The sequence below is a fragment of the Carassius gibelio genome, chromosome B19 (assembly GCF_023724105.1).
Source record: "Carassius gibelio isolate Cgi1373 ecotype wild population from Czech Republic chromosome B19, carGib1.2-hapl.c, whole genome shotgun sequence".
Classification (NCBI taxonomy): Eukaryota; Metazoa; Chordata; class Actinopteri; order Cypriniformes; family Cyprinidae; genus Carassius; species Carassius gibelio.
Genome location: NC_068414.1, coordinates 10,168,125 through 10,194,825, shown reverse-complemented (window position 1 = coordinate 10,194,825; position 26,701 = coordinate 10,168,125). Strand labels below are relative to the sequence as shown.

The 26,701-nt window shown below is 38.1% G+C and overlaps 2 protein-coding genes and 1 pseudogene across 4 annotated transcripts in view; 2 read left to right on the top strand and 1 right to left on the bottom strand.

Annotated features, from left to right (window-relative positions):
* Window positions 1-26,701, top strand: part of LOC127979288 (uncharacterized) — a 366,522-nt gene that overhangs the window by 338,476 nt on the left and 1,345 nt on the right. The window lies entirely within an intron of this gene.
* LOC127979301 (protein lin-28 homolog A) lies at window positions 429-20,501 on the bottom strand. 3 transcript variants are annotated; one of them, XM_052584662.1, is made up of 5 exons: window positions 19,986-20,482; window positions 18,914-19,031; window positions 17,731-17,888; window positions 8,080-8,258; window positions 429-983 (listed from the first exon to the last, which is right to left on the bottom strand). In XM_052584662.1, exons 2-5 carry the CDS (start codon window positions 18,921-18,923, stop codon window positions 761-763), a joined length of 570 nt encoding a protein of 189 aa, XP_052440622.1. In that variant the 5' UTR covers window positions 18,924-19,031; window positions 19,986-20,482; the 3' UTR covers window positions 429-760. The 3 variants fall into 3 exon arrangements, with proteins under 3 accessions (XP_052440622.1, XP_052440621.1, XP_052440619.1); XM_052584661.1 differs by lacking the exon at window positions 18,914-19,031 and having other exon boundaries at window positions 19,986-20,501; XM_052584659.1 differs by lacking the exons at window positions 18,914-19,031; window positions 19,986-20,482 and adding an exon at window positions 18,556-18,815.
* Window positions 23,505-24,227, top strand: LOC127979304 (iron-sulfur cluster assembly scaffold protein IscU-like; annotated as a pseudogene).

The window sequence follows — 26,701 nt, the reverse complement described above, 5'->3', positions numbered from 1 at the left end:
GCATGTTCGACAAGTGTTGGCTTCATCCTTAAATAGGGGCCACCTGATTCACACCTGTTTCTTCACAAAATTGATGACCTCAGTGATTGAATGCCACACTGCTATTTTTTTGAACACACCCCTTTCAACTAATTCAACTAATTGCCCAATTGCACAGCCTTAAGAGCGTGCATATCATGAATGCTGGGTCTCATTTGTTTTCTGAGAATCTACTGAACCTACTGGTAACTTGTTTGCCACGTAGCAATAAAAAAATATACGAAAAACCTTGATTATTCTGGTTAGTCACATTGTACTGCTATTATTTTGAACAATACTGTATATATATATATATATATATATATATGTGTGTGTGTGTGTGTGTGTGTGTGTGTGTGTGTGTGTGTATACATTGACAAGTGTTAGGAGACAAAAAAATAAATAAAAAGGCAAAATATAATTTCTGTAATTGACATTTTTGTGAGGTCTGTCCTCTATTTCGTGATTATCCATCTGAAATCTGGTTCATCCCAAAGCAGTTGTGTATATTCAGAGATCTTAAAGATGACATTTTACGAAGATGTTTATGATGATGATCATATTTTTCTAAGTATCACATTATATACGGTTAAATCTGATTTGAATTTCTTGATTAAGTTCAAAAGTGAGCAGCGACATTCATTTCTGCTGTTTGAAAAAGAAAAACCTGAGTTAGTTCCAAAAGCAGCTTTCCATTGCAGCTTTTTGATTGGTGCTTGTGTTTCCCTGACAACATCCCCGACTAATCAGAGCTGTCGGGAGGGAAGGGGGCGTGTCTCATGTCCTCCTCTTCTCCTGTAGTGGAGGCTGTTGATTTCCCCTGAGATCCCGGTGACAACTGCTGTGCTTTGATTGGACAGTTGGCCACCACGTGGGTGATGCTTTGGCAAAAATGGCACTTTTTTGGCTGAGGTGGCAGCTGGCATTCTTTGGCGTGATGATTCGGCCCGCCACAGTTGAAGCATCTGGAAGTGGTCAAAGAAAATGTGTGATTTACAGGAAAGAGCACTAGAGGGCGCACAAACATTAAACCATAAACAGCTTTAAACAGTAAGTGAAAGTGAAAGTGAAAGTGAAGTGACATTCAGCCAAGTATGGTGACCCATACTCAGAATTTGTGCTCTGCATTTAACCCATCCGAAATGCACACACACAGAGCAGTGAACACAAACACACACACTGTGAGCACACACCCGGAGCAGTGGGCAGCCATTTATGCTGCGGCGCCCGGGGAGCAGTTGGGGGTTCGATGCCTTGCTCAAGGACACCTAAGTCGTGGTATTGAAGGTGGAGAGAGAACTGTACATGCACTCCCCCCACCCACAATTCCGTCCGGCCCGAGACTAGAACCCACAACCCTTTGATTGGGAGTCCAACCCTCTAACCATTAGGCCACGACTTCCCCAAAACTTCCCCTAAGAGCCACTGAGATATCAAGATTTTAAATGTAATTGTTATTGTCCTGCTTTATTTACAGAATGATTCAAAGGAGAATGAGAGTTGTGTACATCTACAGCACTATAGAATCAAACACATTCTCTTTTATGATTCTTAGAATTATAACAAAAAGGTGAGTTAACTGATGAATGTGACTGAGCTCTAAAAAGGATGTAAATAAAATGAATGAGTTTATAAAAGTCATTCACAAATTTTGTACAAGTCGCCAAAACAACAAATAAAAGAAATTACATTTAGTATTATAACATTCACAACCTTGTTTACAAAATCACTTAAATTTTACAAGATATAATAATAATAATACACTGTAAAAAAATTGGAGTGGGATTTACTTGAAAAAAGCTTGGAAAGTTTTTTCACTCAGAAAAGGCTAGTAAATTTACAAAAAATTGTCAAGTAAAAGCCTAAACATAATTATAGTAAATTTAATTAGACATTTAAAGTTACGTTTACTTGGGAATTCCCAGTAAATTTTGTTGACTCTTTCTTTGTAAATTTTACATTGTGTAGCCTAATGCTTATTACTGAAAAAAAGTGTACAAATGTATTTCTTTTTAAATTTTGCACTCATATATTTTAAGTAAAACTCAACCATTGAATTTAATAAAATCTGGGAGTTTATGCAATTTACTTTAACAACCTTAACACTGGTAAATCACCGTGCTATTAAGCATTTGGTTCACTTGCAAACATGCATGTAAGCATGTAGACAGGCTGTTATCATTTAAAGATAATATGCCCACTCAATAAAAGTAATAGCCACCTGAACACAGAGACCTCAATACTTGGTACACCACACACAATGACGGTGAATAGTGTTTGAGTATCAATGGGTCATTTTAAATAGAAAATAAACTCCAGGTGTCACAAAACGGTATGTTACTAAAACAAACAACAACTAACAACTAAAATAAGCAACTAACAACAAAAACAACCATAAACAGTGTACTTTTTTTAATTATTCATGCCCCATTGCATGATGGGAAATATGGGATCATAACTTTGATATTTACTTAAAGAATCCTTGTAAACATAACAAACAGTTCCAAGTAAAATATACTTATGAGTTTTAACTTTCATTTCTACCTAGGCAGTTCCATTTAAATTTACTTATGTATTTAAGTAAAATAAATAAAAATGAAACCTAAAGTAGCTTACTGAATTAAACATGATATTTTGAAGTAAAAAGACAAAATAGTATTTGTTTGTAAAATTTACTTAACTGATGCTATCTTTATTTACAAGTTCAAAAAAATATTTTTTTACAGTGTACTTCTAGTACTGCATGCATCCTCTTTATTATTTATTTTTAAAATGACACTGAAGTACTGTATTAAAATTTACTTTATATACTCTAATATACTTACATTTACATATAGTGGAGTTGAAATATAAATATAATAAAATAATATAATAAATGAATGCAGTATACCATTTACAACTTATTCACAATTTACTTAAATACATTAATACAAACAAAGTAGTTCACATTATTCAAGCTATTTTCCAAGCTGTCTGAAGCTGCTTATGGAACCAGAATGGAAAAAAATTATTAGTGACACGATCACCTATAAATATAATGTAATTATAAAAATATTTGTAATATTGTATTAAACTCCACCTCATATACTCAGGTGCCATGTACTAAGAGGAGTTTAGTACAATTTCAATGTCACTTAATATAATAAATACTATAATTTTGTGTTAGCGATTAATTTAAGTGAAAGCTTCCTGTGTATTTAAGCCCAGCAGCTCTCGGTCTTGTGGGGGGAGTTATTGATCGGCCGAAGGAAGGGGGTGTGCCATCTCTGTGGCTCTTTGTTTCAATATGCAGCCTGACCTTTGCACTTTGATCCCTGCTCTCTCCTGCCTACCCCCACTGCGCTCCCATACATCACACCTCATGGTTGCCATGGCAGCGTTCACCTCTGACCTTTCTCAGGCACCTACATCTGTTATTAATGAAACGGACAGGATCTGATCCTCCATCAGGAGCCACAGGTCCAGAGAGATGTAATATCAATGATAAACAGTGTTATTTGAGTTGTTGCAAGCACATGTTGAATGTTGTCTCTCACAGAATGTATTACTGCAAAAATGCAGCATAAAAAGCATCATTCATGCACAGCTGTGAAAGCTGCGTTCGCTCGGTTCTGGATCCACACTCAAGCAACGTGATTAGATGCAGCTGAGCATTGTGGGAGGACGGTTGGGCACGGGTGACTCTCTGTGAGCATAAATTCTGAGCTATTAGATTTTAAACAACCTATTGATCCAGCAGGTCAGGTCACACAGGGTGGGGGAAGGAAGTGCTCTTCTTTTGGTCAGAACCGGAGATATTGTGCTAAACAATCCAGAAGCAACATCTCAAACATTTACATAGAACCGCAACACCTCATTATAGGTAGTAAATGCGAGGGTATTTAGTTTAGTAATTTACCGACCCCAATAAAATGTTCAGGATTTTAGGAAAAACTCAAGAAAAGGAGAATGAGTCTTATTTTTTCCAACCTATAATCTTCAAGAAATTAATTCAGAAAACAGTGGACTTAATTCTCATTAAAATAATAGTTTTATTTTATATGTAGAAGAGTAGGCAAACTTCGAGATGCATCACGTCCTACAGTTGTGTCTTTAATGGCCCACTCTGTCACATGGTTGTATGTACCCTCAACATTTCAATGTATACTCCTACCATACAGGAAAGAAAAGTAACAGTAATTATGGATTTAAAAAAAATGTTGATTATTAGTACATCAACCCCCTTTATCTAAACCTCTGTCAGTCATGTACATCTGCCATGTTTGTGGTTTTTAATAATGCTTTTTATTTGCATTTGTAGTTCAGAACTGAATCCTTCAAAGCACATTGGATTGTGGGCAATAAAAGTATTCGCACTTAAAATCTACCTAAAATAGAAATCCATCCGGGGAATTTTGGCATAATCTTTTCAACATACTATGATTTGGATCAAATCTAAACTCTATTGGGGTTTGACAACACTTCTCAGGACCTACTCATTGTCGAAATCATACTCTAGATTTAATACTGTCACATGGAATTGATGTTGATGGTGTTGAAATTATGCAGCCAAGTGATGATATCTCAGATCATCATTTAGTTTTGTGCAAACTTCTTACAGCTAAAACTGTAAATTCTACTTCTTGTTACAAGTATTGTAGAACCATCACTTCTACCACAAAAGACTGCCTTTTTAAGTTATCTTCCTGATGTATCCGAATTCCTTAGCATATCCAAAACCTCACAATAACTTGATGTAACAAACTATGGACTCTCTCTTTTCTAGCATTTTAAATACAGTTGCTCCTTTAAGCTTAAGGAAGGTTAAGGAAAACAGTTTGACACCATGGTATAAAGAGCATACTCGCACCCTAAAGAGAGCAGCCCGAAAAATGGAGCGCAGCTGGAGGAAAACAAAACTAGAGGCATTTCATATTGCTTGGCGGGAAAGTAACATATCCTACAGAAAAGCATTAAAAACTGCTAGATCTGATTACTTTTCTTCTCTTTTAGAAGAAAACAAACATAACCCCAGGTATTTTTTTCAATACAGTGGCTAAATTAACGAAAAATAAAGCCTAAACAAGTGTTGACATTTCCCAACAACAAAGCAGTAATGACTTTATGAACTACTTTACTTCTAAAATCTATACTATTAGAGATAAAATTGTAACCATTCAGCCATCAGCTACAGTATCACATCAGACAGTGCACTATAGACCCCCTGAGGAACAGTTCCACTCATTCTCTACTATAGGAGAGGTATAGAACTGTATAAACTTGGTTTAAATCATTTAACAACATGTATGTTAGACCCTATACCATCTCCTAAAAGAGTTGCTTCCAGAAGTCATAGATCCTCTTCTGACTATGAATTCCCAATTGTCATTAGGATATGTATATATTAATAACCTTCAAACTGGCTGTTATTAAGCCTCTCATTAAAAAAAAAAAAAAAACACTTGACACCAAAGAACAAGTTAATTATAGACAGATAGCGAATCTCCCTTTTCGGTCCAAGATACCAGAAAAGGTAGCATCCTCACAATTATAAGTGAAGTGAAAGTCGTGTCATTTGCCAAGAAAGGTTACCCATACTCAGAATTGATGCTCTGCATTTAACCCATCCAAGTGCGCACACACACAGCAGTGAGAAGTGAACACACCGTGAACAAACACCTGGAGTAGTGGGCAGCTATATATTCAGTGCCCGGCGAGCAACTGGGAGTTCAGTGCCTTGCTCAAGGGCACTTCAGCCATGGGTATTGAGGGTGGAAGAGAACACTGTTCAATCCATTAGGCCACAGCTGCCCAGTTGCTTTTTAGTTGCATTTGTAGTTCAGATCCGAATCCTTCGTCAAAGCACAATGGATTGTTGGCAATATAAGTATAACCCAGTCCTGTCAATACAGCACTGGCTCTTTATAAGCATTGTATAGATTTTATATTCCTTCTTAGAGAAAAAATGGTATCTGTGAGGATTTCCAGTCAGGATTTAGACCGTATCATAGTACTGAGACTGCTCTTCTTAGAGTTACAAATGATCTGCTCTTATCATCTGATCGTGGGTGTATCTCTATTAGTTTTATTGGATCTTAGTGCTGCGTTCGACACTATTGACCACAACATTCTTTTGCATAGACTAGAACACTTTGTTGGCATTAATGGAAGGGCATTAGCATGGTTTAAATCATACATACTTGGTCTATGGAGAGGAAAATGACCTGTTCCTCAATGTAGACAAGACCAGAGAACTCGTTATAGACTTTAGGAAGAAAAGCCGTCTTCTGCAGCCACTCACTATCAAGGGCACTGTGGTGGAGCAAGCCGACAGCCAAATATCTAACTTGAGCTGGACTACAAACACTGTCAACAGAGGGAAGAAAGCTCAAAAATGACTATTTTATCAGGCTTTTGAAGAAGGCTGGGCTTGTGATGTGTCCTCTTACTCATGCCTACAGAGGACTGTCTTGACATATGGCTTTACCGTGTGGTTTGGCAATGCAACACTGGCAGAGAAAAAGTCTCCCTCCAAAGAGAGCAGAGAGAATCACTGGGACAAACCTCACACCCATGACCAAATTGTACACAAGAGCGCTGTAAGAAGAAAGCTCAGTCCATAATTGGTGAAATTCATCACCCAGCTCACTCACTTTTGACACAAAACCTACAGCCTGAGACATAAGAGCGAACCGTATCATCGCACATAAAACACGCTAGTATAACAGCTTTTATCCAGCAGTGGTGAGACTAATGGCAAATTAGTCATTATATATAATTCTATGAATTAACTAATGGCTAATTCATAGAAATAGGATAAATATGGTTTAAATGGCTAACAAGCACTGGTGGTTATTCATTCATTTATATAGTTTTGACTTTAAGGGTGATGCAGTTAAATTCCTAAGTATACAATTCTCTTTGTGCTCTGCAAATGGCAAATAAAACTTTAACTTAACTTTGAGAAAGCCACGTTTCTAGCATTTGTAAAACTGCATTTTTCCATTTCAAAAATATATCTAAATTATGGCCTATGCTCTCAGAGTCAAATGCAAAAATGTTAATCCATGCATTTATGACTTCAAGGTTAGACTATTGTAATGCTTTATTGGGTGGTTGTTCTGCACGCTTGGTAAACAAACTACAGCTAGTCCAAAATGCAGCAGCAAGAGTCCTTACTAGAACCAGGAAGTATGACCATATTAGCCCGGTCCTGTCAACACTGCACTGGTTCCCTATCAAACAAATCTTGCTTATTACTTATAAAGCCCTGAATGGTTTATCACCTCAGTATTTGAATGAGCTCTTGTAACATTATAATCCTCCATGCCCACTCCATTCTCAAAACTCCGGCAATTTGATAATACCTAGAATATCAAAATCAACTGCGGGCGGCATATCTATTTCTTATTTGGGGCCTAAACTCTGGAATAACCTACCTAACATTGTTCGGGAGGCAGACACACTCTTGCAGTTTAAATCTAGATTAAAGACCCATCTCTTTAACCTGGCTTACATATAACATACTAATATGCTTCAGATATCCAAATCCATTAAAGGATTTTTAGTCTGCATTAATTAGGTAAACCGGAACTGGGAACACTTCACAAAACACCCGATGTACTTGCTACATCATTAGAAGAATGGCATCTACGCTAATATTAGTTTCTCTCTTATTCCGTGGTCCGTAGCCACCAGTGTGTATCCAGACCAGATGGTGGATCAGCACCTAGAAAGAACCTCTACAGCCCTGATAGACAATGGAGATCATGGCAACTAGAGCCCAACCAGATCCCCTGTAAAGACCTTGTCTCAGACGACCAACGGGATAAGAACTACTGGTTACGTCTGGTCAGAGGAGAACTGGCCTCCCAACTGAGCCTGGTTTTTCAGTTGCTTTGACACAATCCTTTTTGTTTAAAGTGGTATATAAAGGTGACTTGGCTTGACATACTTAAGATGGATAGATATGGACATTGGGACACAGACCAAGTTAATCAGAAGATAAATTCTGTATAACTTCATGAAGTATTCGTCAATAGAGTAAGAACACAGAATGCTGTAGCTCTGAACAGCACTCACCGATCTCCTTTTGAATGCCGTTTTTGAGTTCCCTTGGGTTTCTTCTCGCTGCCTACACACGGTGTCCCACCTGGTCCCGTCACCCATAAGGACTCCAAACCCTTAGAGGACCTTTTGAAGGTGAACTCCACAGCTTCTCCTTCCTTCAGACTCCGAAAGCCCTCCATATGAAGCTTGCTCTGCAGGGATAAGTTAGACAGTGCTTTAGAAGCTTAATCACATTTATACTGTCTTTATCTATAAACAAACACTTGCATGAATAAAGATTTAACAAATTCATCAACTTAATAGAACTTTACAGCCATTAGTGAAACGAAACAAATAAAGATAATATTAGGAGAGGGACACACAGCAGCACTAGCTGTGAGATACGTATGGATGTGCCACAGCCTGAGAGACAGCAGGTGAACGTCTATGTGTGTGTACGTGTGTGTGTGTGACCCTATTGTGCACCACAGTGATCCTTAGTATGTTTGTGTATTTCAATGTAAGTTAATGACTATGGTATCAAATGTTCACATTATAATTTGTTACAGTTTAATATTCCAATATGTTGTAATAATCAGTTCCATTACTGTGATGTTAATTCTTTTGTTATTTATATATATATATTTTTCTATGTACACTAAACTTTGGCAATATTGTATCTTTACATTCATGCCAATAAAGCAATATTGAATTTATAGACAGATAGATTGATAGAGAGACAGACAGACAGATAGAGAGACAGACAGACAGAGACAATATACAAATAGAAAGACTGACATATAGATAGTTGACAGACAGGCGATATAAAAATAGACAGAAATACAGATAGCAGAACCGCTTTATTTCTTGTACCATTGTTTATCTAAAGAAGGTTTGAAATAATTGGTATTGTGAAGAGCTATACAAAATTTGACTGGATATATTGTAAATAAATTGAAGTGGAGTATCGTAGAGGTGTGGTTTAGTTTGTTGATTGGTGTCAATCTAGTTTAAATAGCAGGAAAACTAAATACATTTTTGACTCTACTCAACAGCAGTCTGATAAAAGTATGTGAATCTCGAGCTGTGAGGAAAAGTCATGCAATCCTTCACGATGCATCTCATCCTCTTTGTGGTGAATATGAGTTTTTACCATTGGGTAGAAGGTACAGGGTACCATTAATACGGTCTGCCAGTATATATCATCCAGTATAGTGCTTTTAATTTTTTTTTTTTTTTTAATATCACAGTCATTTAACATCTATGGAAGCAATTCTGTTGTTGTGAGAGGGATGTTGTTTGATTCTAGTTGCACTGTATTTTTTAATGTGTTGTAACCTGTTGATGTTTGTACTTGTTAATTATTGTTGTTAAGGACAATTAACTAATAATTTATTACAGATTTTTAAAAGTTATATACTAAAAATTCATTAAATATTTTAATAGCACTTTCAAAACACATGCAATACACACCATTTCAAATGGTACAATCATGATGTTAATGCTTAGAATAAATGTACATATAAAATGTAAATGTACAACAATCTACTTATGCTTCCACAAACAATCTAAAACAGTACTTGAATTTTTGTGGTCACAGGTTGTATTTGAGTGCAGTGTCAAAATAAAATAAATAGTTTGAGTTAAAAAAAAAAAAAAGTCAGTCTTTTGCATAGACTTGAACACTTTGTTGCCATTAATGGAAGTGCATTAGCATGGTTTAAATCATACTTATATGACCGCCATCAGTTCGTAGCAGTGAATGAAGATGTATCATATCGATCACAAGTGCAGTATAGAGTACCTCAAGGCTCAGTACTAGGGCCGCTACTCTTCACGCTTTATATATTACCCTTGGGAGATATCATCAGGAAACATGGTGTTAGCTTTCACTGCTATGCTGATGATACTCAGCTCTATATTTCTTCACGGCCCGGTGAAACACACCAATTTGAAAAACTAATGGAATGCATAGTCGATATAAAAAACTGGATGACGAGTAATTTCTTACTGCTAAATTCTGAAAAAAACAGAGGTGTTAATTATAGGACCTAAAAACTCTGCATGTACTAACCTAGAACACTGTCTAAGGCTTGATGGTTGCTCTGTAAGTTCTTCGTCATCTGTTAGGAACCTAGGTGTGCTATTTGATCGCAATCTTTCCTTAGAAATCCACGTTTCTAGCATTTGTAAAACTGCATTTTTCCATCTCAAAAATATATCTAAATTATGGCCTATGCTCTCAATGTCAAATGCAGAAATGTTAATCCATGCATTTATGACTTCAAGGTTAGACTATTGTAATGCTTTATTGGGTGGTTGTTCTGCACGCTTAGTAAACAAACTACAGCTAGTCCAAAATGCAGCAGCAAGAGTTCTTACTAGAACCAGGAAGTATGACCATATTAGCCCGGTCCTGTCCACACTGCACTGGCTCCCTATCAAACATCGTATAGATTTTAAAATATTGCTTTTTACTTACAAAGCCCTGAATGGTTTAGCACCTCAGTATTTGAAGGAGCTCCTTTTACATTATAATCCTCTACGTCCGCTACGTTCTCAAAACTCAATTTGATAATACCTAGAATATCAAAATCAACTGGGGGCGGCAGATCCTTTTCCTATTTGGCACCTAAACTCTGGAATAACCTACCTAACATTGTTCGGGAGACAGACACGCTCTTGCAGTTTAAATCTAGATTAAAGACCCATCTCTTTAACCTGGCTTACACATAACATACTAATATGCTTTTAATATCCAAATCCGTTAAAGGATTTTTAGGCTGTAATCATTATGTAAACCGGAACCGGGAACACTTCCCATAACACCCAATGTACTTGCTACATCATTAGAAGAATGGCATCTACGCTAATATTTGTCTGTTTCTCTCTTATTCCGAGGTCACCGTAGCCACCAGATCCAGTCTGTATCCAGATCAGAGGGTCACTGATACCCGGATCCAGTACATATCCAGGCCAGATGGTGGATCAGCACCTAGAAAAGACCTCTATATTCCTGAAAGACAGCGGAGACCAGGACAACTATAGGCCCAGATACAGATCCCCTGTAAAGACCTTGTCTCAGATGACCACCAGGACAAGACCACAGGAAACAGATGATTCTTCTGCACAATCTGACTTTGCTGCAGCCTGGAATTGATTTCTGGTTTTGTCTGGGATTGTATTTTGTTTAAAGCGCTATATAAATAAAGGTGACTTGACTTGACTTAATGAATGAATGATGCATTTATATAGTGCTTTGCGTGTTGTTGTCCAAAGCGCTTTATAATCATGTGGTGGGGGGTCACTCCTCAACCACCACCAGTGTGCAGCGGTCACTTGGATGATGTGACGGCAGCCACAGGACAATGGCACCAGTGCGCTCACCACACAACAGCTACAGGTGGAGAGGAGAGACCCACAGAGCCAAATCAAGTGGTTGAGGATTATTAGGAGGCCATGAATGACAAAGATGAAAGTGCAGTGAATGACATTAATGGGAGGGTCAGATATATGCAAAATAACTCCATCTGTTTAAACCTTACCCGGCTCACCAGTGCTGAGGGTCTGCAGTGGAAAAAGGTGGGGGAAGCTCACATTCCTGAGATACTTGCTCTAGAAGCACATTGAAATGGAGCTTGAGAAAGGATCTACCTTTAAAAACAACCTTCAGCTTGAACTCCTAACAAACAACCACCAAAAATAGGAGACCAAAAATTGGACTAGTTGGTATATTTGTGAGATTGTGCATCAAGCTGACTCCAGCCTTGGTGTTCACAGAACAATCTGCTTTAAGGTGGTGTTGGTCTGCTACCTTAAAATCAAGCCTTGTAATAAAATTGCTTATCTTGTTTAATGAAGTGATAGAGATTTTACCATCTATTACCCCAAATGCATTTCTTTCTTCTGCATAAAACAAAATATATTAAGAATTTTGACTGTTTTCAAAGTAGCTTCCCCATCATTGGTGGCTACTACACCAGGTGAGAAGTCCACAAACATCCACACTTCGGATCTCACACAACTTCAGGTTTAACTGACACCCATCTCTCAGAGGGGGTGGGTCGCTAGGAAAAGCAATTGGGCAAAAGTGCCTCCCATCCCCCTCCAAGGCTTCCTGAAACCATCCAGAGCTCCATCCTTTGACCTTCTCTACCACTTTCCTTCCTCTTTTACTCCAGAGTTTTTTTTTTTTTTTTTATGAATGAGGTCAGCTAACAACCCCCTCCCCCAAATATTCCCTCCCTTCCTCCAATCTCTTGGTCTCCATTCCCAACAGGCAGGGTTTCCTCCTGTGGATTTGACAATGACAGCCATTGTCTTTTTAACCTGGTAGGTCCCAAATTATCAATATACTCGATCCACAGAGACTCAGGTCAGCTTGAGTGCTGCTTGATTCCTAGTTATCAAAACCAAACTACTCAAGAATATCCAGAAATCTGCCTCCTAACAAGCCAAGGTCAAATTCATATTGTACTGCACTACAAATGGGTTAATGTATTAATTTTATTTATTATATATATATATATATGGGTTTTTCCATGATAGCTGAGGTCTTAGGGGCTATTTATCTACCATATAAGCTTTAAAACAGTCAGTCCACAGTAAAGTGCACACAGCCTGCATAAAGTATCTGTAATTTTTCATGAACTGTTGTGATCAGCGGTAAATCTCTACACGTGCGTGATTTCACATGGAGCAGCATTAACTACACAGAGCCGTTGTTCACTGACAAGCTGCACTTGACATCAGAACTAGTCACCTCCTTCAGTCACTTCCAAGAGCACCGCCCACCATCCCACTCTCCTTATGTCAAACCCCCAGACAATATTGCGTTTGTGCCATTGTTGAGCACTGAGCAACAACAGCACTGAAACATGTCGAAAAGGTTAACTAACCACAAAACCAGATCAGTCAACCTGTAACATTACACTCTCACTCAAAGGATGGCTCAGCGTTACTCTCTGGTCAGAACTATTTTTCCAGCCACCAAAGACCAATTCAAAAATAACCTGCCTGATCTATCTCAACTGCTATTTGTACCCAAAAATACACATGAAAAAGACGAAATGGCTGGCAACATGGGCACTATTTTCTCTAATACATTAGAAGCTGTTGCCCCCATCAAATTGAAAAAGGTTAGAGGAAAAACGTACTGTGCCATGGTATAACCGTAATACCCACTCTCTCAAGAAAGAAACTCGTAGTCTTGAATGCAAATGGAGAAAAACTAACTTAGAAGTTTTTAGAATTGCATGGAAAAACAGTATGTCCAGCTATAGACAGGCTCTAAAAACTGCTAGGGCAGAGCATATACACAAACTCATTGAAAATAACCAAAACAATCCAAGGTTTTTATTTAGCACAGAGGCTAAATTAACAAATAACCCGATGCCACCTGATTCAAATATTCCATCAACATTTAATAGTAATGACTTTATGAATTTATTCACTGATAAAATAGATAACATTAGAAATACAATAACAAATGTAGATTCTACAGTGTCTAACACTTCAGTTTCATCCATCACACCCAAAGCTAAACTGCAGTGATTTACAACTATAGGACAGGAAGAGCTAAATAAACTTATCACTGTATCTAAACCAACAACATGTTTATTAGATCCTGTACCCACTAAATTACTGAAATAGTTGTTACCTGTAGCCGAAGAACCGCTTCTCAATATCATTAACTCGTCGTTATCTTTAGGACACGTCCCAAAACCATTCAAGCTGGCGGTTATCAAGCCTCTTATTAAGAAACCAAAACTAGATCCTAGTGTACTGGCAAACTATAGGCCTATTTCAAATCTTCCATTTATGTTTACATTTTTAGAAAAAGTTGTGTCTGCTAAATTAAGCTCTTTCCTGCAAAAAAAAAAATGTATGTATGAAGAATTTCAGTCAGGTTTCAGGCCCCACCATAGCACAGAAATTGCACTTGCTAAAATTACAAATGTCCTGCTTCTTGCGTCAGATCAAGGCTACAACTCATTGCTAGTTTTACTTGATCTTCGTGCTGCATTTAAAATTATAGATCATGACATAGATTGATAACAAAACTATACAGGTATTCAAGGGCAGACTCTAAGATAGTTTAGATCCTAGCTGTCCGATAGCTACCATTTTGTTTATTTAAATGGGGAGTCATCTCATTTATCATCTGTAAAATATGGAGTGCCACAAGGATCAGTCCTAGGTCCCCTTCTATTTTCAATATACATGTTGCCCCTTGGTAATATTATTAGAAAGTACGGGATTAGCCTCCACTGTTATGCTGATGATACTCAGCTATATATCTCAACGAGACCAGATGAAACTTCTCAATTATCTAAGCTAACAGAGTGTGTTAAAAATGTAAAAGTTTTCTCTTATTAAATGCGGATAAGACAGAGATATTAATTATTGGACCAAAAAAACAGTACACAGAATCTTGCAGATTACAATTTGCAACTAGACGGATATACTGTTACTTCCTCTACAGTCAGAAATCTGGGTGTTATATTAGACAGCAATTTGTCTTTTGAAAATCATATTTCCCATGTTACAAAATCTGCATTCTTCCATCTTAGAAACATTGCCAAGCTACGAAACATGTTATCTGTTTCTGATGCAGAAAAGCTAGTTCATGCATTCATGACCTCTAGACTGGACTATTGTAATGCTCTTCTAGGTGGTTGTCCTGCTTCGTCAATAAACAAGCTACAGGTCGTCCAAAATGCAGCAGCTAGAGTCCTTACCAGGTCAAGAAAATATGATCATATTACCCCAATTTTACAGTCTCTTCACTGGCTACCTATTAAGTTCCGTATCAGTTACAAATTATCATTACCTACATATAAGGCCCTAAATGGTTTAGCTCCAGCGTACCTAACTAGCCTTATACCACGTTACAACCCATCATGCTCCCTAAGGTCACAAAACGCTGGACTTTTGGTAGTTTCTAGAATAGCAAATCCACTAAAGGACGTAGAGCTTTTTTACATTTGGCTCCTAAACTCTGAAATAGCCTTCCTGATAATGTTCGGGGTTTCAGACACATGCTTTGTTTAAATCTAGATTAAAAACGCATCTCTTTTGCCAAGCATTCAAATAATGTATCTCTTAAATTGTGACTGCAGTTGTAGCTGATCAAATGTGCATTCTTATTCTTTAGCTTGGGTTAAACGAATTAATTTTACCTTGATGGAACAGCGGCTATGCTAATTATGTTTCTATTTGTTTCTCTGTTTTTGCTGGGATCTTCATCCCATGGTAACTAGGATTTACACAAGCTCCAGTCTGGATCCAGAACACCTGAGAAGAGATGATGCTGACTCCCTCAGAGGACCCCAGATGATGCGAACCCTGAATCAACAACAGAACTACCAAATATTACTACACGTGTGATTGCATCATATAATATCTGCTGTTAATAATGTTCATCGTCTGGCTGAATACGTCTTGTATTAATTTTTCTGAAAAATCCTGTCATATGCTCACAAACTGACACCACTTATAAGCTACTACTAAATATTGTAGAAACGTAATTTTCTGCAAAGTTGCTTTGTAATGATTTGTATTGTAAAAAATGCTATACAAATAAACTTGAATTGAATTAAATCCTGCCAGCTTACCATACAAATTCACTTCGTAAGATGTTATGTGAACAAACTGTATATTGATTTGCGTGAAACCAGTCCACATGACAAATCACACTTTTTTAATGTATGTGGAAAAATGTGTCACTTAAGTAAATCAACATAAGTTAACATTACTTTCAGTAGTTTTTTTAAAGGTTTAATTCATTTATTCACCATTATTTTGTTCCTAAAGTGTATGACTTTTTTGTTATTTTTAGAAATGTATTTTTCTCCATACATTGAAAGTCAATTGGGACCAAAGAAAGTCGTATGCGTTTGGTACGGCTATCCCTGTCCCACACAGTCATCAGTTCAGGGTGTTGATGAAGACTGAACAAGCCATGCTCCGCTGATGTTCCCATCTCAGTTTGACATCCTGTGTGCAGTCAATAAGACTTAGTGTCAAAGTGTGCTAAGCTCTAACACCCTTGGCTCATCCTCCCAGACAGCCACTCTGGAGGAAACCAAAGACCTCTTACTTGGAGAGAAACGGAGAGATCACTCGACACCGTGTGTAGAGCAGCCTGCCCGTAAGATGCTCTAATCTCTGGGTAATTTTACACAATGACCTCAAGTCATGAGGCAGCGGCTCATTTGGCTCAGGGTGATAGGTGATCCACTGTTTGCCGACTTGCTGCTTGTTCTGGAGCAACAGCTTGTTGAATTATTGCTGATTGAGAAGGTTAGTGTTCATGACTGACTGTAGACAGTATTCTGCCCAATGGGGATTTTTAAATATAGCACTTTAGCAGAACAAAGTGACTGCAAATGTTATAATCATTGTGGTTTCATTTTTTGGCCTTTACTGTTCATTTACAAGACAGTATGGCATATACAGCAAAATCAGAATTAAAGACTAGACAAGGAACATGCTGAGATCAGGCTTGAACCTGTGAGCATGTACACAACACACTGAGAGACAGTTCATACATGAACGACAAGAAATAACATCTTTCGAGTGCACCCAACTGCACTGGGGGGGGGGAATGCTTTTTTTTTTTTTTTTTTTTGGTTTCAGGCCAGTCATTGCAAGGATTGTGGAAAGACAGACCTGCATTAGTGTACTTAAAATCAAACCCAAGGATACATCCAAACCAAGTGAATAAAGGTAAAGTGGGACCACTGGCAAAATATTACACTGTTGCATTTAAAATATTACCGTTTGTGTCCTTAATATTTTATTCATTTTGCCAACACATGGTGCAGCAGTTTAAATATAATGGCTATATTGTATTATAATTGTATTATAATTTAAAACAGCAGCAATTAAATTGTATATTAATATATACACACACACACTTGAGACTGAAGTTGGGGGGGAATCTAAATTAAAAATCCATGAATTGGCATTCCATTCAATGCTCATAAAATAGTTTGTTAAAATAGTTTAACTTGTTTATTTGCATAAGTATTAAATAAAAAAGGATTAACCTTCTGGCCTCTTCAGATAAATTTAGTTAAAAACATTCCACCAAAAGAAATGTGGAGTTTCCAAAGAACCAAACATATACTGGCATAGTTCAAAAATAAAAACCACAGGACAATATATTGCGTGGTACAACAATAAAAAAATAAAAGGTCCCACTTATAAAACAAGCTTTTAAAACGCTAAACAAATTGTCCTAGACCTTCAAGAACGAAAGAAAGAAAAAAAAAGAGACAATTCTGAATACAGAACCCAACACATGACCAAAACAAAATCACCATACAGCCCAGAACACCGTATAAAGCCTAGAAAAGGTGACTGATGGGAGAAAATAAGAGGTAGGTCATCTCTGCTGAACGAATGAAAAGCCTTTATTAATAAGAATGCAAGGATTGATTTAGACCTTAATGTTCGTGCATCTGCACCCCAAACAAAATAATAGCTTTATAAATGGTAGGAAATTATTATAAATGTGGCCTACTGATACTGTAAATATTTAATTTTGAATAGTAGCCTAAACCCTTGTGAATGTCGCATGAGCAATGAGAAAATAAAGCAATGAGATGGTCGAGAAAGAGGAAGGCCTTACACAAGCCCGGTTCGTTAAAAACGAAGGCATGATTTGCTCTCTCTCACCTGATGAACGAACACATCCACGGGTGAGTCCAGACAGATGTCCTCTTGATGGGTCATGGACAGAAAGCCGAAGCCCATCCGCACATTAAACCATTTACAGACGCCACTTCCACGAAACGAGCTCGAGTCTTCCTCCTCCTCGGTCTTTGCACAGCCCCCTAGATAAAAGCACACACACACAAACATCAGTCTCACTTAACTGTACAAACAAAAATATCATGCTATCGAAAGTGAAAAAATAAAACATAAAAATAATAATCTGTGGGCTCTTACGACATGCGTGGAAACGCTCAAAACACGAGTGGATGAAACGCGATATAGATTTCCCAAACAATAATGTGCCTTGTTTTCGTTCAGCAATCATTTTGCACTGTCTGAATTTATAAATCTAAAAGAAAAATGTTTGTTTGGGCTATATAAAAGCGCAAATAAATGCACAATCCGACCAAGGTTATACAGCGTAAATTCTTCAACAGGTAACTTTTCAGTTTATTTCTTTGCAGATTTTGTAGACTGCAACGAAACACAATCATTATTCCCGTTTCCACAAGAAATGCATTTAAATATCTTAAATTACAAATCACCAACAAATCTTAGAAATGCACTTTTTAAAAATAGGGAATATCGCAGTCAAACCATGAGAAACCATGCTGATTATGTAAATAAGTGATAAATAATTAACCGTATAATGTTTAAAAAAAAAGAGACAAACTATAGGCTACTTACATATATGGCGCTATATAAGTGCCTCATTGATTCATTAAATTAGGCTACACAAATAAAATAAATTAATACAAATTAAAGTTGATTTATCAGTGGCCTTACCCGTGTAATATTGCTCATAAACTGAGCCCATTTCACCCATCTCGCCCATCAACCTCCAAATAAATCCAGAGTTAAAAAAAAAAAAAGCTTCAGACTTTCCTCCACATTTCAAAGCTCCATCCAAAACAAACACATGAAAACGAATTTATAACGTCGCCAGAAGAAACGAACTAAGTATAGATTTGGGCTATAGCCTACATTTTAGCGGCAACGACGCGAAATCCCAAGGCTTCTGGGAAGAGCCCTTTGTAAAGAGACCCAAATCTGAAAGACAATGCAGGAGCTCCGTCCCACCCCCTCTTCTTTATCCCCCTCTCTCTTCACTGACCCCCCACGGGAAGATCACCCACGACCTCACCTTCAGCCATGTCTCCAGGATGTCTTCAACCTCGTCTTGCTCCACACCGCATAAGAATTGCGGTGAGAAGATCATTAATTGGGCCCAAGCAGCATAAAACCGTGGTCCTTGTTTATCCCTGAGTGAATCATAAGACAAGGGTCACTGTAGCACCCCTTCAGTTTTAGGTCAAGTCTACGTGATGCTCAACTTCACAGAGCTGATGAATTGCACATTTCCGCGGCGACAGGGTCCAAATTCACCAATGGACCAATAGCAGATGGAGAACATGTAGGGCTTGGGAATAGGAAGTGCCCTCCCCTCTTAAACCCTCAGCATGCTGACACATACACAATTTAGCAGGTCTATTTATTCATGATTAAGCCCAATTCTCTTTACAAAATGATATCAAAGTAGCTACTGTAAAAAAAAATGAAAATGTGTGGGTGGAAAGTGGTTATCAGAGTGAAGACGCTTCATCAAAACGCGACTTTTACTAAATAGGCCTGCATAAAACGCCATAAATAATGATAACTAATTTTCAAAATAACATCAGATACATTACAAATCACAGATAGGCTATAGCAGATGAGTCTTACACATAAACAAAACTTTTCTTCCTATGGAGCCCCTTCAGTAGCTCACGATCTTGACGATGTTCACAGATGACAGCAGTTCTGGTTTGGGCTTGGCACACGTGCGCAGTGTCCTATCTCGAGCAGAGAGCACGTTATCAATGAGACACTGAGCCGTGTAAATGTTATTTAATTGATCTCTGATGCCAGGGCATAATGAATATGTAATGCCCGTTTCAAACACCATTAACACTCAGCAATTTACAATGACATACATCTGCAAAAACGTCCTGAAACATGGAGGAAAGTTTATTTTAAAACGGTAAAATAAATATTTATTTATTGCTGTTTTGCACATCACTACAATATGACAAATCTTAAATGACACTTATTTTTGGATGCAAAAGATATTCATTTTATATTAAATTAACTGCATATATTTCGCAAATTAAATGTGGATTGCTTATTTCTATTTTCGTTTATTCGTCATTGTATAGTGCTATCTGAGAAGCTCTCACCTGTGCGACTGAGAGGCGGATTCGCCGGAGGCATCTTCAAGACTTGAAATGGGCACTTGTTAAAAATCGTTGGCTGTCTCTTTGTTGATTAATCAACTAATGAGGACTGGTCTCCAGCCTGCGAGAACCTAAAAGTGTCAGTCCAAGTATTGCTCTGCTCGAAGGCACTTTATAGTGTGTGTGCATGAATGAGGAGCAGTGAGTCAGACGGGCTCCTGCTGTGGTTCTGCTCTGATGACTGTGTTAAGATTGTCATGAGGCCCGTCACCCGCAAACACAATTAAAGCCGCATCCACTTCCCAATGAAATATTCATGCAGGATTCTTGGATGCCGTTCATCAGCTTCCCAAACGCACTCTCAACAAGAGCACAGGTTGCTGACTCATGTCAGAGGAAACAGAACAGCACCTGTTAGTCGCGTTAGTCATAAAGCTTCGTCTAATTAAATACATCGAACAGAAGCAGAACTCTCTTCATCATGTGCTTCTGTGGGTCACGTGACGCGCTCCTTCAACGCCAATCAAAAGTGCAGCTGGAGCTCTGGCCCTATTACCGCGCATGATCGGGAAAGAAAGAAAGAAAGAAAGAAAGAAAGAAAGAAAGAAAGAAAGAAAGAAAGAAAGAAAGAAAGAAAGAAAGAAAGAAAGAAAGAAAGAAAGAAAGAAAGAAAGAAAGAAAGAAAGAAAGAAAGAAAGAAAGAAAGAAAAAGAAGTATACAAATGTATTCATGTGAAAAAGTTGCAATATCTAAACATATCATACGTTGTCGCGTGTACTTTTCAAGTCACGTTACATTCGGCAAATGGTGTCTGGTAAGGCTGTCTAATATTTTCAATTAATCATATTTTGTGTAAACTGCATTAACTTTTTTAAAATAGGGAAATAATAAATAAATAAATAAATAAATAAATAAATAAATAAATAAATAAGAGAAACAAACAAATCTGTTCTTTGGTCACAACAATTATTGAAGAAGATTATTGAAGAACTGCATTGTTGGATGTAGTATTGCAGTGCTTCTGATGTTTTATATATATATATATATATATATATATATATATATATATATATATATATATATATGCATGGAAAGCTTGGGCCACACTATTGAGAATCATGGTCATAACCCAAAGGGTGATATGTCAGTTCAGTTCTTTCTCAAAGACCTTGGGGAATCGGTGGATAATCAATACTGTGAGAGCAAATGTGAAACAGTGGAACGGCCAGTCACATCTAGGATCTGATTTCAGGGATCAGGTCTGTGAGTCATGACAGTGAAGGATGAGACTTATCCTCTGACTCACTGTCAGAAACTGGAGTACTAGAGCAATAGAGTTCAACAGTTTCTTTGGCCTATCCTGTATTTCTCACCTATTACACATCTGTTGCAGGATTAGGTTGAATGAAAACTCTTTAATAGTGTGTGCAAACTAAGTATTAGATCCTGCATGGTGATATCAGAGACAAAACCTGAAGTGCAGTAGTTTACAGTTTCAGCACCCTGGACAGCTCTACGCTGGGTTCTCTGAGATATTATGTAAAGTTCTTGTGTATTACAGCTATTTAAATTTTCTGACATGTCAACCGTCAGCCCAGACAAGACTAGGATTGTATAAATGTTATATTCCTTTAGCATGAGAGTTTTTTTTTTTTTTTTGACAATCTGATTTTATTTGTCCATGTTGAAGCACTTGTTCTGTACTACTCCTCTCTTGTAAGTTACTTCAGATTTTTCTGCTGAGTGAATTAATACAGTGTCACTGTATCAATATAAAAACATGCTATTAAAATGCTATATAAAAACATGGAGAAAATGGCAGGTCATGTTACAAAGAGTTAAATTAAGTCTGTAGGTGGGTATATTCAAATGGTCAAATAACCAAAAGTCAGACAGTGTAATTAATAGTTTACATTTTCTTTAAAGATCTTTTTTAAAGACTAACTGCTGCACGTCAGTTCCAAATCATCCATTGCACTAATTACACACATACAGCTGAACACACTGATCACACACACACACACACACACACACACACACACACACAGCTGTATGCACTGATTGCACACAGCTGTAACCCATCATACATTCACTATATAACACTCACTTAGATCATTTTCACCTGCTGAGTATTGTTTAGTGTTTAACTGTCTCCTAATGTTAGCTATGTACCAAGCAATTCTGTGTTTGTTTTCTGTCTGGTATTGGTCTGCACACATCCCTCCCCTAGCAATAGCAAGACATTCTGTGTTTGTTTTCTTAGTCTTGTTTAAGTTCCTTGTTCTCATAGTCTTGTTTTTGTTTATAGGTTTCATAGTTTAGTTTTTATCTTGCTTTTGCACTAATATTCTGCATTGTCGTTTGAACTGCTCACACAGTGCACTGAAGGGATATCACTACTATGTACTAATATGAAGTACTACAATGAAGCGCTTGACTCAAAACAAAATACATCTTATATCGGGTAAATAATATATCCACGATTTATATACACCGGCTGAAATGTTTTGAAATCACTTGTACCCTACCTGTTGGAAAAAATCCAGTTTCTGCCTGTGTCAGTTTGAGTCTTGGTAAAGTTTTAAATCCCTGCCGTCAAGATGCTCCTCTGTCAGTCACGGATTATAGAAAGTGGAAACATAAATCTATGGAGGTGGTTGGATTTATTCACACACTTTAAAATATTAATTTGAAGCTTCTTTTTTTCAGATTCCTACAGCTTTATCATAATAGGCTGCATATTAGCTTATTGGGAGAAAAACTGGTAGTTCTATGTGAAATCAGACACTTGAGCTCCCCCATATAGTCAAAATGGCATAACCTTCAACACCCCGTGAAAATTCAACTGTTAGATTGGTAGTCGAATCCGGCTCCTCGAATCAAAGCATAAATTCGTCGACTATTTGGGGTCACCCCTAAATAATAATTTAATAATAACAATGTTCTTCCCAAACAAGCATGCATTAACCCTAGAGTGCAAGCATAATTCAATTCAACAAATTCAAAAACTTTAATTAAAAAATATGCATAATATGCATAACACAGTTCTGTAAATGTGTATTATGTTTTTTTACAGATGGACATCTGTTTCTCAGTGACAAGGGTTTAAACTATCTAGTCCTCATGAATGAGAAACAAAAGGAAAGTGTCCATCAAGACTGTCATGACGACCCAGGGACGAGTGGACATCAAGGAAGGGGAAGGACTTATGATAAAATTGCCCAGTCCTGCTTGGCATTATGGAGGCCATCAAAGATTGGGTAAGATGTATGGACCGCGTTTCATACTGATATTTTACTGTTAAGCAAAATGTAACTAACACCTAATTATATGTTAGATTGACTACTGTCCACAGTGTCAGCACAATTACACTATTAAAACAGTGGCTTCAGTCACGCACCCTATTAAAAAGACTGAACCTTGGACCATCATAGGGATGGATTTATGGGGCCATTTCCAGTCAGTCCTCAGGGAAACAGTTATGTCCTCACAATGACAGAACTCACATATAATATGCTGTCATGGCGGCTCTGCTTGTGAAGAAGTGCGCGCCCCCGGTTATTGTCAAAACGCTTTCAGCTCCTCAGTTTATGGATGCAATGTGGGTATCACAAAAAGGTTGTGGACCACTATGAGAACCCAAGAAATGTAGGGTCTTTGGATAAAAATGCCAAGAATGTGGGCACAGGGTTGGTTGGTGCCCCTGCTTGTGGAGATGTGATGAAACTGCAGATCGAGGTGGATGAGGCTGGGAAGATTGTGAATGCAAAAGTTCAAAACCTTTGGCTGTGGTTCTGCTATTGCTTCCAGTTCCTTGGCTACTGAGTGGGTAAAAGGCAAATCTATTGATGAAGCCCTCAAGATAAAAAACACTGAGATTGCTAAGGAGCTTAGCCTTCCACCAGTCAAACTGCACTGCTCAATGCTGGCTGAGGATGCCATTAAAGCAGCTTTGGCAGACTACCGTCTGAAACAGGAAGGTGAACCGGGTAAGTAGACCACCATGGCCCGCAACTAGGAGGCGCACTTGACCCTCTGTTGTAATAAATCTCACCTTGTGAGATTAGACCAAAGCTCTCCATCTCTTGCACTGTAGCCAGTCTATTAAACGCACAATGTAAAAGAACCAACCAATATACTGTTACTGTTCAAAACATATTTGTTTAGATATGTTGATGTAGTGAAAAAAAGAGTGTAAGTGGTTATACTTGCGAGCTAAACACGCACACAATGTTATCTCATTGTATTATTTTAGTTTGATGGAATAAAAATTTTCTGAATAAAAACAATTCTGATGATAAAAAAAAAGGCATTGTCTTTGGCCTGTTTGTTGTTGACGGCAGTACTGCGTTTGAGCTTCGTCACTATATTCTTTTCATTGACTATTTTTAACTTAAAAAAATCTATTTTATACATCATAGTTTCCATTTATATAACGTGTGAATATATCCTCTATTGTATTCTACAACAAAAACAATCAGAGCGCCTCGCTATCACTAGTTTCATTTTGATCTCCCGGGTCCGCTATTAGCTTTTAGCTCGTTAGCATCAGCAAGCGTGGTTGCTGCTAACTGCGCTTACATTGCTAATACTCTATTCTCACACATTACCACTGCTGTACTCACTGTTACTTGCTTTAATGGCGGATGAATGTCTCCACTCTGTGCAGCTCGAGCTCGAGGCCGTGGAGAAGCAGATTCGCGACCTGGAGGAGAGGCAGGCCGAGCTGAGAGAGCGGAGAGCCGCGCTGGAATCATCCCGGGCTGACGCTCACAAGTCCGGGGTAAGTATACAGCGTGCTGTTAACAGTCCCACCACGTCTACTCCGTGTGTTTCTCTGCGCAGGCCCGGTGCACCCAGGACGCGATCTTCCCAGATGTCCTTCACTGCGACGCCGGGACACCACGGACCCTGGGTGCATCCACAGCGGAGGACGCGAGCCGGGTCCCGGGCGACGACTTCTCCCCCTCCTGCCTTCGAGATCTCCATCCGGAACCGCTTCGCTCCCCTCCGTGAGACAGGACGCAACGCTGTGATCATCGGAGACTCCATCGTCCGACACGTAAGTGCTACGTTAGCCGAAGGTAAAGTGCACACTCATTGTTTGCCTGGTGCTCGTGTTCTCGATGTTTCTGCCCAGATACCCGCAATCCTGAAGGACGACGAGAGCCCCAGAGTGGTTGTGCTTCACGCCGGGGTTAACGACACCATGCTGCGGCAGACGGAGACGCTGAAGAGGGACTTCAGCTGCCTGATCGAGACGGTTCGCAGCACCAAAATCAGTTATTGTAAATGAAATGATCACAGATAATAGTTTTGATGTACTCTGCTTGACTGAAACCTGGCTAAAACCAAATGATTATTTTGGTCTAAATGAGTCTACTCCACCAAACTACTGTTATAAGTTTGAGCCCCGTCAGACTGGTCGTGGCGGGGGTGTTGCAACAATATATAGTGATATTCTCAATGTTACCCAGAAAACAGGATACAGGTTTAACTCTTTTGAAATACTTCTGCTAAATGATACTCTGTCAGACATGCAAAAGAAATCTAATGTATCTCTTGCTCTGGCTACTGTGTATAGACCACCAGGGCCATATACAGAATTCCTAAAAGAATTTGCAGATTTCCTCTCAGACCTTCTAGTTACAGTTGATAAGGCGCTAATCATGGGAGATTTTAATATTCATGTTGATAATGCAAATGATACATTAGGACTTGCGTTTACTGACCTAATAAACTCCTTTGGAGTCAAGCAAAATGTCACCGGGCCCACTCATTGTTTTAATCATACACTAGATTTAATTATATCGCCTGGAATCGATCTTACTGCTATAGATATTGTACCTCAAAGTGATGATATTACAGACCATTTCCTTGTATCGTGCATGCTGCGTATAACTGATATTAACTATATGTCTCAGCAATACCGTCTGGGCAAAACTATTGTTCCAGCCACCAAAGACAGATTCGCAAATGACCTGCCTGATCTATCTCAACTGCTATTTGTACCCAAAAATACACATGAATTAGACAAAATTACTGACAACATGGGCACTATTTTCTCTAATACATTAAAAGCTGTTGCCCCGATCAAATTGAAAAAGGTTAGAGAAAAACGTATTGTACCATGGTATAACAGTAATACTCACTCTCTCAAGAAAGTAACTCGTAGTCTTGAACGCAAATGGAGAAAAACTAACTTAGAAGTTTTTAGAATTGCATGGAAAAACAGTATGTCCAGCTACAGACAGGCTCTAAAAACTGCTAGGGCAGAGCATATACACAAACTCATTGAAAATAACCAAAACAATCCAAGGTTTTTATTTAGCACAGTGGCTAAGTTAACAAATTACCAGACGCGACCTGATTCAAATATTCCACCAACGTTAAATAGTAATGACTTTATGAATTTCTTCACTGATAAAATAGATAACATTAGAAATACAATAGCGAATGTAGATTCTACAGCGTCTAACACTTCAGTTTCATCCATCGCACCCAAAGATAAACTGCAGTGCTTTACAACCATAGGACAGGAAGAGCTAAATAAACTTATCACTGTATCTAAACCAACAACATGTTTATTAGATCCTGTACCCACTAAATTACTGAAAGAGCTGATACCTGTAGCCAAAGAACCGCTTCTCAATATCATTAACTTGTCGTTATCTTTAGGTCACGTCCCAAAACCATTCAAGCTGGTGGTTATCAAGCC